Source organism: Ranitomeya variabilis, chromosome 7 (genome assembly GCF_051348905.1).
Source record: "Ranitomeya variabilis isolate aRanVar5 chromosome 7, aRanVar5.hap1, whole genome shotgun sequence".
Taxonomy (NCBI): Eukaryota; Metazoa; Chordata; class Amphibia; order Anura; family Dendrobatidae; genus Ranitomeya; species Ranitomeya variabilis.
In genome coordinates, this window is record NC_135238.1 from 203943978 (window position 1) to 203955701 (window position 11724).

At 39.5% G+C, this 11724-nt stretch overlaps 1 protein-coding gene across 1 annotated transcript; it reads left to right on the forward strand.

The window, feature by feature from the left end:
- The first annotated feature begins 1090 nt into the window (after positions 1-1090).
- On the forward strand, positions 1091-4692 carry DLX2 (distal-less homeobox 2). Its single transcript, XM_077272697.1, has 3 exons — positions 1091-1607; positions 1847-2031; positions 3262-4692. Exons 1-3 carry the CDS (start codon positions 1271-1273, stop codon positions 3610-3612), a joined length of 873 nt encoding a protein of 290 aa, XP_077128812.1. The 5' UTR covers positions 1091-1270; the 3' UTR covers positions 3613-4692.
- The last annotated feature ends 7032 nt before the right edge of the window (positions 4693-11724 follow it).

The window sequence follows — 11724 nt, forward strand, 5'->3', positions numbered from 1 at the left end:
ATTACCATATTATGGAAGAATTCTTCCCTATTGTCCTGTAATTTGGGATGCTATGTGCCACTGTGCAGGGACAGAAGGGACTGGACAGGGGCGGCTATATCATTGGCACAACCTGGGCAGCCGTACAGGGGCTGGGGAAGTAAGGGGGCTACTACCAACTCCAAAGCAGGTGGAATTGTCCATTTTGATCAGTTACTAGACTGCAAACAGCCATTGTACTGTTCTTGCACAGAGGGGCCCTCTTCTGTCTGTGTCTGCCACTGGGACTGGGATTTTGTTTTCCTCCTACAGATGCTCCTCATGGGCCAATTTTACTGCCTCCTATAGAAAAGAGTCCTGAACAGAATTCTAGCCACTAAAAAAGTGATAGGACCAACCAGAGTTGGGCCCATCTCTCTAAGGAAGCCATAGGACTTCTTCCATGGTAGGTACTGACCATACACTAGCCACACATAGCTCTGTATTTCTGCCCAATCCAATAGCCAGTGATCAACTGTGAATCAAAAATGCTCTATATGTTTACCATAGAGGTCGCGGGTGAAGACAAACCAATGGTGCAACCGATGCGGCCTCGCAGAGAGCCAAAAAGTAAATGGGCCACTACCACCTCCTAGGCAGCACATAAAGGGGAGCATTATGATGATCTATTGGACCCAGATACTGCTCTTGCACAGGGTCATCTGCTGTCTGTATGGGCCCCAATAGATGTAACAATTTGTACTAACAATCAGAACAAACAATATAACAATTAATGACAACCAATTAGTATTTCTGTATCCTCTATATCCTAGGTTTGGAAACCACTAGTGCTTGTTTTTCTTGCAGGGTCATGATAGAAGAAGGCTTGCAGCTACTAGCTCTCTTCTTTTTCTTCTGGGACCTGGAGGGAGTCTCCTTCCCCTCCCCCTCCCCTGCTGTGTAGGAGTCAGTGGAGCTCACATAGGAGGGAGGGAGGGAGAAGCTCCTGTCCTGGGGCAGAACCCTGAGAACCCTGAGCCAGCAGTGGGTGCTGTGATTGGCTGTTGCTAGGTGACGTGGTTGACAGTCACGTGACTGGAGTTAAATGCCTGGCGCTGGAGCCGAGTGCAGCAGACAGTCTGTAGTGATCAGCAGCAGCGCTCCCTTCTTCTTCAGCCAGGTCTCCTCCTGTGTGTGGATCATCATGGTGTCTGCATCCTGATCGCTGCTGAGCTTTCTTCCCTGACTGAGTGACTTTGGCTGCACTGATTTCTGCTCACCTCTTCCCAAGCTCTTTAGTTTGCAATCCACAATGACTGGAGTGTTTGACAGCTTAGTGTCAGATATGCATTCAAACCAAATGACCTCAAATAGTTATCACAGCCTGCACCACAAGTCCCAGGAGTCTCCCACCCTGCCTGTGTCCACAGCTACTGACAGCAGCTACTATACCAACCAGCAGCAGCAGCAGCAGCAGCACTGTGCAGGGGGCTCTCCCTATGGACAGATGGGATCCTACCCCTTTCACAGCAATGGCATCAATGGCATCTCCTACACTGCCAAGTCCTACGATCTGCCCTCCTATAATGGCACTTACAGCTCCTATGGACCCTATGGAACAAGCCCGTCCCCTACACACAACGACCAAGGTAACGTATTCTTACCATGCCAAACCTGTTGCACTCTCTTCTTGCCTGTGCATGCAATGTGGTTTAATCTATGGCTAGTGGCTACTGCTGCTTACATAATGTGCAAAAATAAGACCTGACCCCCCACAGCTAAGTGCTGCAGATAAGGGATAAGTGTCATTATGGTGGCCCCCGACCTAACATCGCATTATATGGAGTGTGTTCTGCCTGATAACTAACTTCTCCCCTATGTTCCACAGTAAAAGAGGAGTGTGAGCCTGAGGTCAGGATAGTAAATGGAAAACCCAAAAAAGTTCGCAAACCCAGGACCATCTACTCCAGTTTCCAACTGGCATCCCTGCAGAAGAGGTTTCAGAAAACCCAATACCTGGCACTGCCCGAGAGAGCTGAGCTGGCAGCACTGCTGGGCCTGACCCAGACACAGGTCAGGGCTGAGATCGAAGAGCTTATCTGCTATATTTTATTATATACAGGAATATATAAAGGCTACCGTGTATATTGTAAATTAGAGACACATTTATTACTAACAGAATATTGTTATTTTAAGTGTGTGTATCTAATTATGTACAGCTTGTGTGTTTTCATGACATTTATATTATTCAGTCATTAAAATTGAGGGATACATAATAGATAATATTCTATATAGTATGTTACATAACAGTAAAGTAGGAATGATTTTATATATGTGTGTGTATATATATATATAATATATATGTGTATATATATATATATATATCTCATTCCTGTTTTACTATTATGTAACATACTATATAGAATAATATCTATTATGTTTGTGTATGTGTATATATATATATATATATATATATATATATATATATTAAGCTATGTGCATTCTGTGGATAATGCATCATTTATGTAACTTTCATTGTATCTAGTCTGTGTGATTTCCGATTTCTTCAGTGTGCACATATAGCCATTCATATTAATTGTACATAAAATCAGCACTGCGAAAAATACATATTACTGCCATTACAATTATATACGTTATAACTACCATTAATGTTTTATTACTAAGTACTGTAGAACTGCATCATTAGCTGCTGTTTTTCTTTAAATATTTCGGGAGTGAATCAGATTAATATTCGGCATCATCTGGAGTCAAACTATGCAACATTGTATTGATCTGTCAGTGTATGTATGTATAGATAGATGTGTGCACATACATTCAAATGGATAGGTAGATGGATAGATAGAGTATGCGTGCGTGTCTAAAAATTAACATTTCCTTATAACCAGGTCTTAGTAAAATAGTTGTTTCTATTGTTTCTATCTCATTGTTCTGTGAGGTGTAATGTATATACATATATTATAGAAGTCTATTTCTATTTTACATTTATATATAGTTATATGTGATATAGATGTCTATATATTCTATCTAGATATAACTATATAAATATATATTTTTGGTCGATATATTTCACTATAGTTGAAATAAAATGACAGAATTTTTTTACTTTATTTTCTATTACAATTTACTTTGGTGCAATACTTTGCAGCATCGCAGAGCGATCCAACATACCCGGGATATATGATTATAGATAGATGATATGATAGACAGGTGTATATATTGTGCACATTTATACTATGCCTTCTTTGTAAAGTCACTGACTGTAACCCTATTTTAAATCATCAGGTAAAAATCTGGTTTCAGAATCGTAGATCAAAGTTTAAGAAGATGTGGAAAAGTGGCGAGTTGCCAGCTGACCAGCTCCCAACAGGCAGCGAATCCCCAACCTGCAATTCTCCCCCTTCTGCACTCACTTGGGACTTTGGGTCACATCAAAGATTGCAGGGGCCTAATCCAACCCCCAGCATCCAGCCCCCCAACTCTGGCTCCAGCCCCAGTGCCTTTCTAGGCAGCTACTCCTCCTGGTACCAAACCGCAAATCCAGCCACACACCTTCAGTCCAGTCCATTACTGCAGCAGCAGCACCACCTCCACCATCACAGCAGTGCAGCTGTCACAGCAGGGACTATCTTCTAAGGGACCCCCAATAAAGGGGCTGTGATAATGAACACTAATGGGCAGTGTGGACACAATGACTGGGAGAGGTCTCCTTTCTGTGTCACTGATCACAGGTGGCTTCAGGTTCATGTCATATAGACTGCTGGTGATCTGATCAATCAGACCCTGGACTCACTGATGACTGGAGATAATGCTGTCTGCCATTTCAGTAGACATGAATTGGATCGATGTAAAGAAAAAAAAATAGTGGAATAGGAATAATTAATTGCAGCAATTAGGGCTAAATTATGGTATCAAATCCTGATTGGATTTAAAAAGTATTCGTTTTAAAATTAATTATTCAGTCTGAATTAGCTTTACAGGCTTAGGTTAACCTATATAAGTGTTGTCATTTGTGGAACTACAAGTCTCAGCATGCTCTGAGATCAGCTAGCCTCCCTACCTCTGTTATGCCACTACAATTTCCACAAATGAATGGCAGAGACAATCAGTGGTTATTTTTCTACATGTTACAAAGTTTTGTTGTTTTTTTTTTGCCAAAAAAACCCCTTATCATTGTATAATTTGTTACAATGTAACAGGTCAGAACAGAAGTCCACAGTTGCCCCCCTCTAGTTTGTGAATCGCCAGTGCAGTTTTGTGTTTTGTTTTTTTTTTTTCTATACAGGATTTGGTGCCTTTTTGGATAACCTAATTTTTAATGGATAAAGATGATTTTTATATGTAGATATAAGAAACCCGTGTCTAAATTATCTTTTTTAATGAAATCTGCATCGAACCCTTGTAAATTGCTGCATCCTTTATGTACAGTTTCCTTTTCTTTGTATGAACTGCAAAAATTGGACTTTTTTTTTTTTTTAGTATCTTCCGGTCAAACATTCCCAATGTCCAGTGCAAAAAAAAAACAAAAAAAAAAACATTTTATCCATCCATTTTTTTTTTCTGTTGTTCTTTTTCTGCCTCCACACTAGGCTACTACTGATGTATTTCACGGACAAAGGTTATTTATTTTGGATACAATTTATCCATGCTGTTTATTATTTTTGTTTTCTTTTATGAAAAAAAATAAATATTTAAAATAAAATATTGTTTTGATGAGATGATCCCAGTTCTGAATATTCTTGTTATTTTATAGTGTTATGACATTTATTTAACCATTGTTATGTGATGTCTGGATGACAAGGAGAAGAACATGAGGCTGTTCTATGAAAAGAGTTTTTTTTTTCCATCTCAGTTTTATGAACTTTTTGATTGATCTGTGCAGTGATCATAAATTGTGGCTTAGGAAGTAGGAAGGCTCTGGTAGTGAATCAATCAGAAGAAGACTCAGGTTTGCAGACGGAGTCACTCCCATCCCAAGGAGCTGGCGCCAGGGCCTCGGTAGTCTGCTGGTGTCGTCACTGGCACACACCCTCCCAGGGCTGAAGGCTTGGCACACACCCTCCCAGGGCTGAAGGCTTGGCACACACCCTCCCAGGGCTGAAGGCTTGGCACACACGAGCCTGTTCATCTTGCTGAACAGCTCTCCCAGGTTGTTTACGGTTTTTACCTTGTCTGAATTCTATATTTTATCCTCTCTGCCCAAATGCAATGCAATTCCTCCAGAGTAACATTCAGTTTGGCCTTTATCTTTACAAATCATCTATATAGAAAAAGCAAAATTGTAACTGCTTTTAAGTAATAGGCAATTGATTAATTCAGTAATATATGATAAGGTATGAGAATATAAAAAATACTATGCTGTAGATCATATGCCAAATACTAGAAAAATACATTTAGCAGACACAATATGGTTTGGGGCAGCCTGTATTATGGAGTACATGGACAAAAATTAGGTCAAGGTAAATGGCACTATGTATGCTGCTGGGTGATGTGAAATTGCTCCTGAAAGAATATTCTGCTACATTCCCATGATTACTTTTTTTGAATTTGTTTTTACTCTCTGTACAGTTTACTTGCATTTATAATATATATTATATATATAATATATATAAAAATTTTTATTTTATTTTTTTTGCAAGTAACCTTCAGGCTACCTTCACATGATGAGTTTTCGGCATTTTTTTTTTTTTTTTTTTTTTTAAATGCCAGTAACTTAATGGATGCAGAAATGGTGCAGACAACCTGCAACATCAATAGCTAAGGCTATATGCACACGTTGCAGATTTGACTGTGGAATTTTCTGTGCAAGATTCTGCATTTCTTGGCAGAAAACGCAGGTCAGAATCTGCGCCTTTTTTTTGGTATGTGCACACGTTGCAGATTTTTGTGCAGATTTCTTCCTTTTTTTTTACCCCTGCAGATTTCTATTATGGAATGGGTGCAGAAACGCAGCAGATCTGCACAAAGAATTGATATGGCCCTTTTTTGAATCTGCTGCGTTTTCCGTGCAGATTTCTCCGCACCATTAGCACAGCATTTTTTTTTTATGCCATTGATTTACATTGTACTGTAAATCACTTGCAGATCTGCAGAGTTTCTGCGCAGAAAAAAAAAGCTGCAGATCTGAAGGAAATCTGCAATGTGTGCACATACCCTAATTGTGGGAACATGGCCTAATGGGTGAAGAAATTCTATGCCATCAAAAATTCACCGAAAACTCATTGTGGGAACATAGCAATCTAAGCGTATTTCAACAAAGTTAGGCACTTGCTCCTTGAAAAAAAAAAAAAATAATAAAAATCTCCAAAATGTTATTTCAAGCAGCTTTAGAATATGGAGAAATTTAAAGGTTAGACATTTTCAGAATTATATATTTGATTGTTGGATATGCTGCCTACTTCTGATTAGTAAAATTCCTGATGCGGAATTTGTCAAAAGATGTACTGAAAAATTAGCTTATCAGTGACAAAAAAAAATTGTGTTTCACTCATGGAAATACTGGATAGTCTCATTGGTCGCTACAAAAGTGTTTTTTTTATTGCATTATTTATATAAAGAAAAAAATGTACCTTTTTATTTTTAATTGCCTTTTTTGTTGCATATTTTTTAGTTAATGTTTTAGAACGTGCATTTGTTGTTGTTGTTGTTGTTGTTGTTTTTAATTAGATTTTTAAGATTCCAATTTATGTTATTCCAAGATTTCTTAGGCCAGTTTCACATGTTGCATATTTGGTGTGGATTTTACATACAGATTTCTGAACTGAAATCCACAGCGTGTCAACACTTATTCACGCATTTTTTTTTTATTTGCTGCAAAATCAACAGAACAAAGCTAAGCCAGCAGATTAACCTGTGGATTTATGGTCCCCATCAAAATGAATGGGTAAAATATGTACCCAAAAAAATTACTTCCGCAACCTATACGCTGTATATTTTTGAAAAACCCAACAAAATCTAATCTATGTAAATATCCTGCGCACATAATAATGCAGCATGTGGATGAAATTAAGTTAAAGCGCATCCACTTTTGTAGTACCAGCACCAAATATGCAACATGTGAACCTAGCCTTATGGAATCACAGCCTATCTGTAATGTTAAAACCAGCACAAAAACATACTAGTCACATTAATAGTATACGTGTGTTTTACTTGTTTTCGTTTTTTTAAGGGAAGAGAAACACTGGAGGTCTGAGAACAACCCCACAAAGACACACAAAAAGCACCATACCTAGAGCATAACAATTGTAAATAAACAGTAAAAAACACAATCTGAAAGAACAGGGTGTATAGTACAGTTCATAATTTCCTAGTGACTTACAGCAAACAATTGACTTCATAGTTTAAAAAAAAATCACCTTACAGATTTATGATCTCTAAAAAAAAAAATTGAATATGCAGAATGATATAGTGCTACGCAGTCACAGATTTTAAGCACTGCCGTTTCGTACTCAAGGGGCTGTGAGCCCTTCAGAATTTTCCATATTTCTGCCTATTTTTTTTTCCTTGTATACAGCAGATTTTCACACAGGTTCTGAAAGTAGCTAAAGAGAACCAAATCACACAACTGAGTAAAAAATTATTAGCCTTTGTCATTTTTTAAATGAGAAAAATAATGCAATATTACATAACTTTGAGTAGCAAAAATATGCAGACATTTTGCTTTCAGTATCTGGAGTGACCCTTTCTCTCAGCAATAACTGCATCTAGGGCTCATTCAGATGCGCGTATTATCCGGACGTGTGCCTATACTGCTGTTCAGACTTTTTTATTTTTTTTTCTCGGTCCAAGTGTTCGTGAGAAAATAATCGAAGGATGCACTACTTTCATCTGAGACTTGGATGAGAATTACACATTCAAGTCTATGGGTGTGAGAAGAAAATTCTGATCCTACACGGACCATCAGAGTGGCATCTGATTTTTACAGATCTATTTCTATTCTAAACCTAGGAAATTGTACGTGTATTGATGCAGTTGTATGAATGTATCGCACACAGACGTCACACAGACTAAAAAAAAACCCCACACATTTATGAAAATATGCTGAAAATTATAAAAAAAAAAATAAAAAAAAAGTTGTCCTAGTTTTCTGGATGAAACTTGGACGATATTTTTATACGCTCATCTGCAGGCATCTTAAAAGTTTCCGGTAATTGCTGATTAGTCCTGCACATCGCCTTGGAGGAATTTTAGCCCATTCCTGCCTGTAAAAGAACTTCAATTCTGTTATAAGCTGCTCGCTTTCAGCTCCTTCCACATTTCTCTAGTATTAAGGTTAAGATTATAACTTGTCCAATCATAAACTTTAACTTTATTCTTCTTTAACCATTCTTTTTTTAGAATGACTTTAGTGCGTTGGGTCATTGTCTTGGTGGCGGTGCATGACCCATGTTCTCTTGAGATTCAGCAGACTTAGCTCATGGACAGATGTACTGATATTTTACTTTTTAGAATTTGCTGACAAAAATCAGAATTCTTTGTTCCAACAATGATGGCAAGCTGTCCTTGCCCAGATTAAGTAAAACAGGCCCAAACCACGATGCTACCACCACTGTGTTTCACAGATGGTATAAGATTTTAATGCTGTAAGGCAGTGCTTTTTTTTTTTTTTCTTTTTCCCAAACATAATTCTTCTCAGTTAAACAAAAAATCTCTATTTTGGTCTCATCCAACATTGTTCAAGTAGCCTTTTGGCTTGTCCAGGTGATCTTTAGTAAACTAAAGATGGGCAGTAATGTTCTTTTTGGAAAGCAACAGGTTTCTCTTTGCAATCTTGCCATGAACAACATTGCTGTTCAGTGCTCTCCTGATGGTGGACGCATTAACATTAGGTAATGTGCAGGTACGGACTGGGGCTGAAATTCAGTCCTGGCATTTGAAATCACACAGGCCCATGCTGTCCCCGTCCCCAAGAACCAGATGGGATATATTACTAATATTACCCTGGATGGAGGAAACGAAGATTTTCTACAAGACCAATATGTCTAATGATACCCGTGGGCTACTGGGGTAAGTGACGGAGTCAGTGACTTTGTGCTCCATCACAACTCTTACCAGTATGGGTGTCTTGAGAACACTGATTCTGTTAACAATGTGGCAGGCAAGGCAGCCCATGACCAGACAGGCCCTTCTGGCAATGTGAGAGGCCTTTAGTTGCTTAAAGGTTACCTTGGGTTCCTTTATGACCTTGCTGACTATTATACACATTTGCTCTTGGAGTGATCTTTATTGGCCAACCACTCATGGGGAGGGGAACAATGGTTTTGAATTTTATCTATGAGTATACAATAAGTATGACTGTGAATTGGTGGAGTCCAAACTCTTTAGAAATGTTTTTGTAATCTTGTCCAGCCTCATGAGCATCAATTACTTTTTTTTTTTCTTTTTTAGGTCCTCAGTTATGTCCTATAATACACTTCCACAAACATGTGTTGCGAAGATCAGGCATTGATAGATACCTGTTCTTTAAAAAAAAACAAGTCACCTACTCACACCTGATTGCCATCCCATTCATTGAAAACACCTTCACCTTACTCTAATTTCAGCTTCACTTTATCTGCTGAAATGACACCGAACTTTCCTTTACTCCCTATATCCGATCACTCACTCGCTCTTGTCATCTGCATCTTAAAAACATCTCCAGAATCCGACCTTTTCTCACCTTTGAAACTGCTAAGACTCTTAGGCTGGGGTCACACATGGCGTAAGAAAATACGCCACGTATTATACGTCCGTACTACGGCCGTAATACGGAGAAATGTCCCCAAAATATTGATCCGTAGTCAGGGTGTTTCAGCGTATTTTGCGCATGGCATCCTCCGTATGTAATCCGTATGGCATCCGTACTGCGAGATTTTCGCGCAGGCTTGCAAAACCGACATCTAATGGATTTATGTGCTCAAATGTTAGGGAAAACATATATACAGTATATATATATATATATATGTCATTGAGACACATATATATATATTCTGTATTTAGATTTCATTCAGCGCGATATCTGTGAACAGCCGCTAATTCAATTGCCGGCTTTTCATTTCTCCTGCACAAACCCGACAGGATATGAGACATGGTTTACATACAGTAAACCATCTCATATCCCCTTTTTTTTTGCATATTCCACATTACTAATGTTAGTAGTGTGTATGTGCAAAATTTCAGCGCTGTAGCTGCTGAAATAAAGGGTTAAATGGCGGAAAAAATTGGCGTGGGCTCCCGCGCAATTTTCTCCGCCAGAGTGGTAAAGCCAGTGACTGAGGGCAGATATTAATAGCCAGGAGAGGGTCCATGGTTATTGGCCCCCCCGTGGCTAAAAACATCTGCCCCCAGCCACCCCAGAAAAGGCACATCTGGAAGATGCGCCTATTCTGGCACTTGGCCACTCTCTTCCCACTCCCTGTAGCGGTGGGATATGGGGTAATGAAGGGTTAATGCCACCTTGCTATTGTAAGGTGACATTAAGCCAGATTAATAATGGAGAGGCCTCAATTATGACACCTATCCATTATTAATCCAATTGTAGGAAAGGGTTAAAAAACACACACACACATGATTACAAAGTAGTTTAATGAAATAAACACAGCGGTTGTTGTAATAATTTATTGTTCTCCCATTCCATTTCCAGGACCTCGCTTGGCAACATAATAAACGCACAAGATACATACCTTCTGCTGTCAGATCTCGTCCCACGAAGTAATCCATCTGAAGGGGTTAACTAATATTACAGGCAGGAGCCCTGCAAATGCAGCTGTGCTCCGTGCTTGTAATCCCCGGGGAATGAATGAAATGTAGGTCATTGACCTACATTTCCTTCAGTCGCGGTGATGCGCCCCCTGGTGGATGTCCTCATATGACCTGGAGCGTGGGAAAAAGTTCCCAGGCTGCAGTTCATGAGAACATCCAGCAGGGGCGCATCACCGCGACTGAAGGAAATGTAGGTCAATGACCTACATTTCATTCATTCCCCGGGGATTACAAGCACGGAGCACAGCTGCATTTGCAGGGCTCCTGCCTGTAATATTAGTTAACCCCTTCAGATGGATTACTTCGTGGGACGAGATCTGACAGCAGAAGGTATGTATCTTGTGCGTTTATTATGTTGCCAAGCGAGGTCCTGGAAATGGAATGGGAGAACAATAAATTATTACAACAACCGCTGTGTTTATTTCATTAAACTACTTTGTAATCATGTGTGTGTGTGTTTTTTAACCCTTTCCTACAATTGGATTAATAATGGATAGGTGTCATAATTGACGCCTCTCCATTATTAATCTGGCTTAATGTCACCTTACAATAGCAAGGTGGCATTAACCCTTCATTACCCCATATCCCACCGCTACAGGGAGTGGGAAGAGAGTGGCCAAGTGCCAGAATTGGCGCATCTTCCAGATGTGCCTTTTCTGGGGTGGCTGGGGGCAGATGTTTTTAGCCACGGGGGGGCCAATAACCATGGACCCTCTCCTGGCTATTAATATCTGCCCTCAGTCACTGGCTTTACCACTCTGGCGGAGAAAATTGCGCGGGAGCCCACGCCAATTTTTTCCGCCATTTAACCCTTTATTTCAGCAGCTACAGCGCTGAAATTTTGCACATACACACTACTAACATTAGTAGTGTGGAATATGCAACAAAAAAGGGGATATGAGATGGTTTACTGTATGAAAACCATGTCTCATATCCTGTCGGGTTTGTGCAGGAGAAATGAGAAGCCGGCAATTGAATTACCGACTTTTCACTAACAGCGCTGCGTAT

Excerpts from the sequence above, each read along its gene's own strand:
- DLX2 (XM_077272697.1), top strand. The coding sequence starts at position 1,271 with ATGACTGGAGTGTTTGACAGCTTAGTGTCAGATATGCATTCAAACCAA. Across the intron at positions 1,608-1,846 it reads CCCTACACACAACGACCAAG|TAAAAGAGGAGTGTGAGCCT; the intron begins GTAACGTATTCT and ends TATGTTCCACAG. Across the intron at positions 2,032-3,261 it reads TGGGCCTGACCCAGACACAG|GTAAAAATCTGGTTTCAGAA; the intron begins GTCAGGGCTGAG and ends TTAAATCATCAG.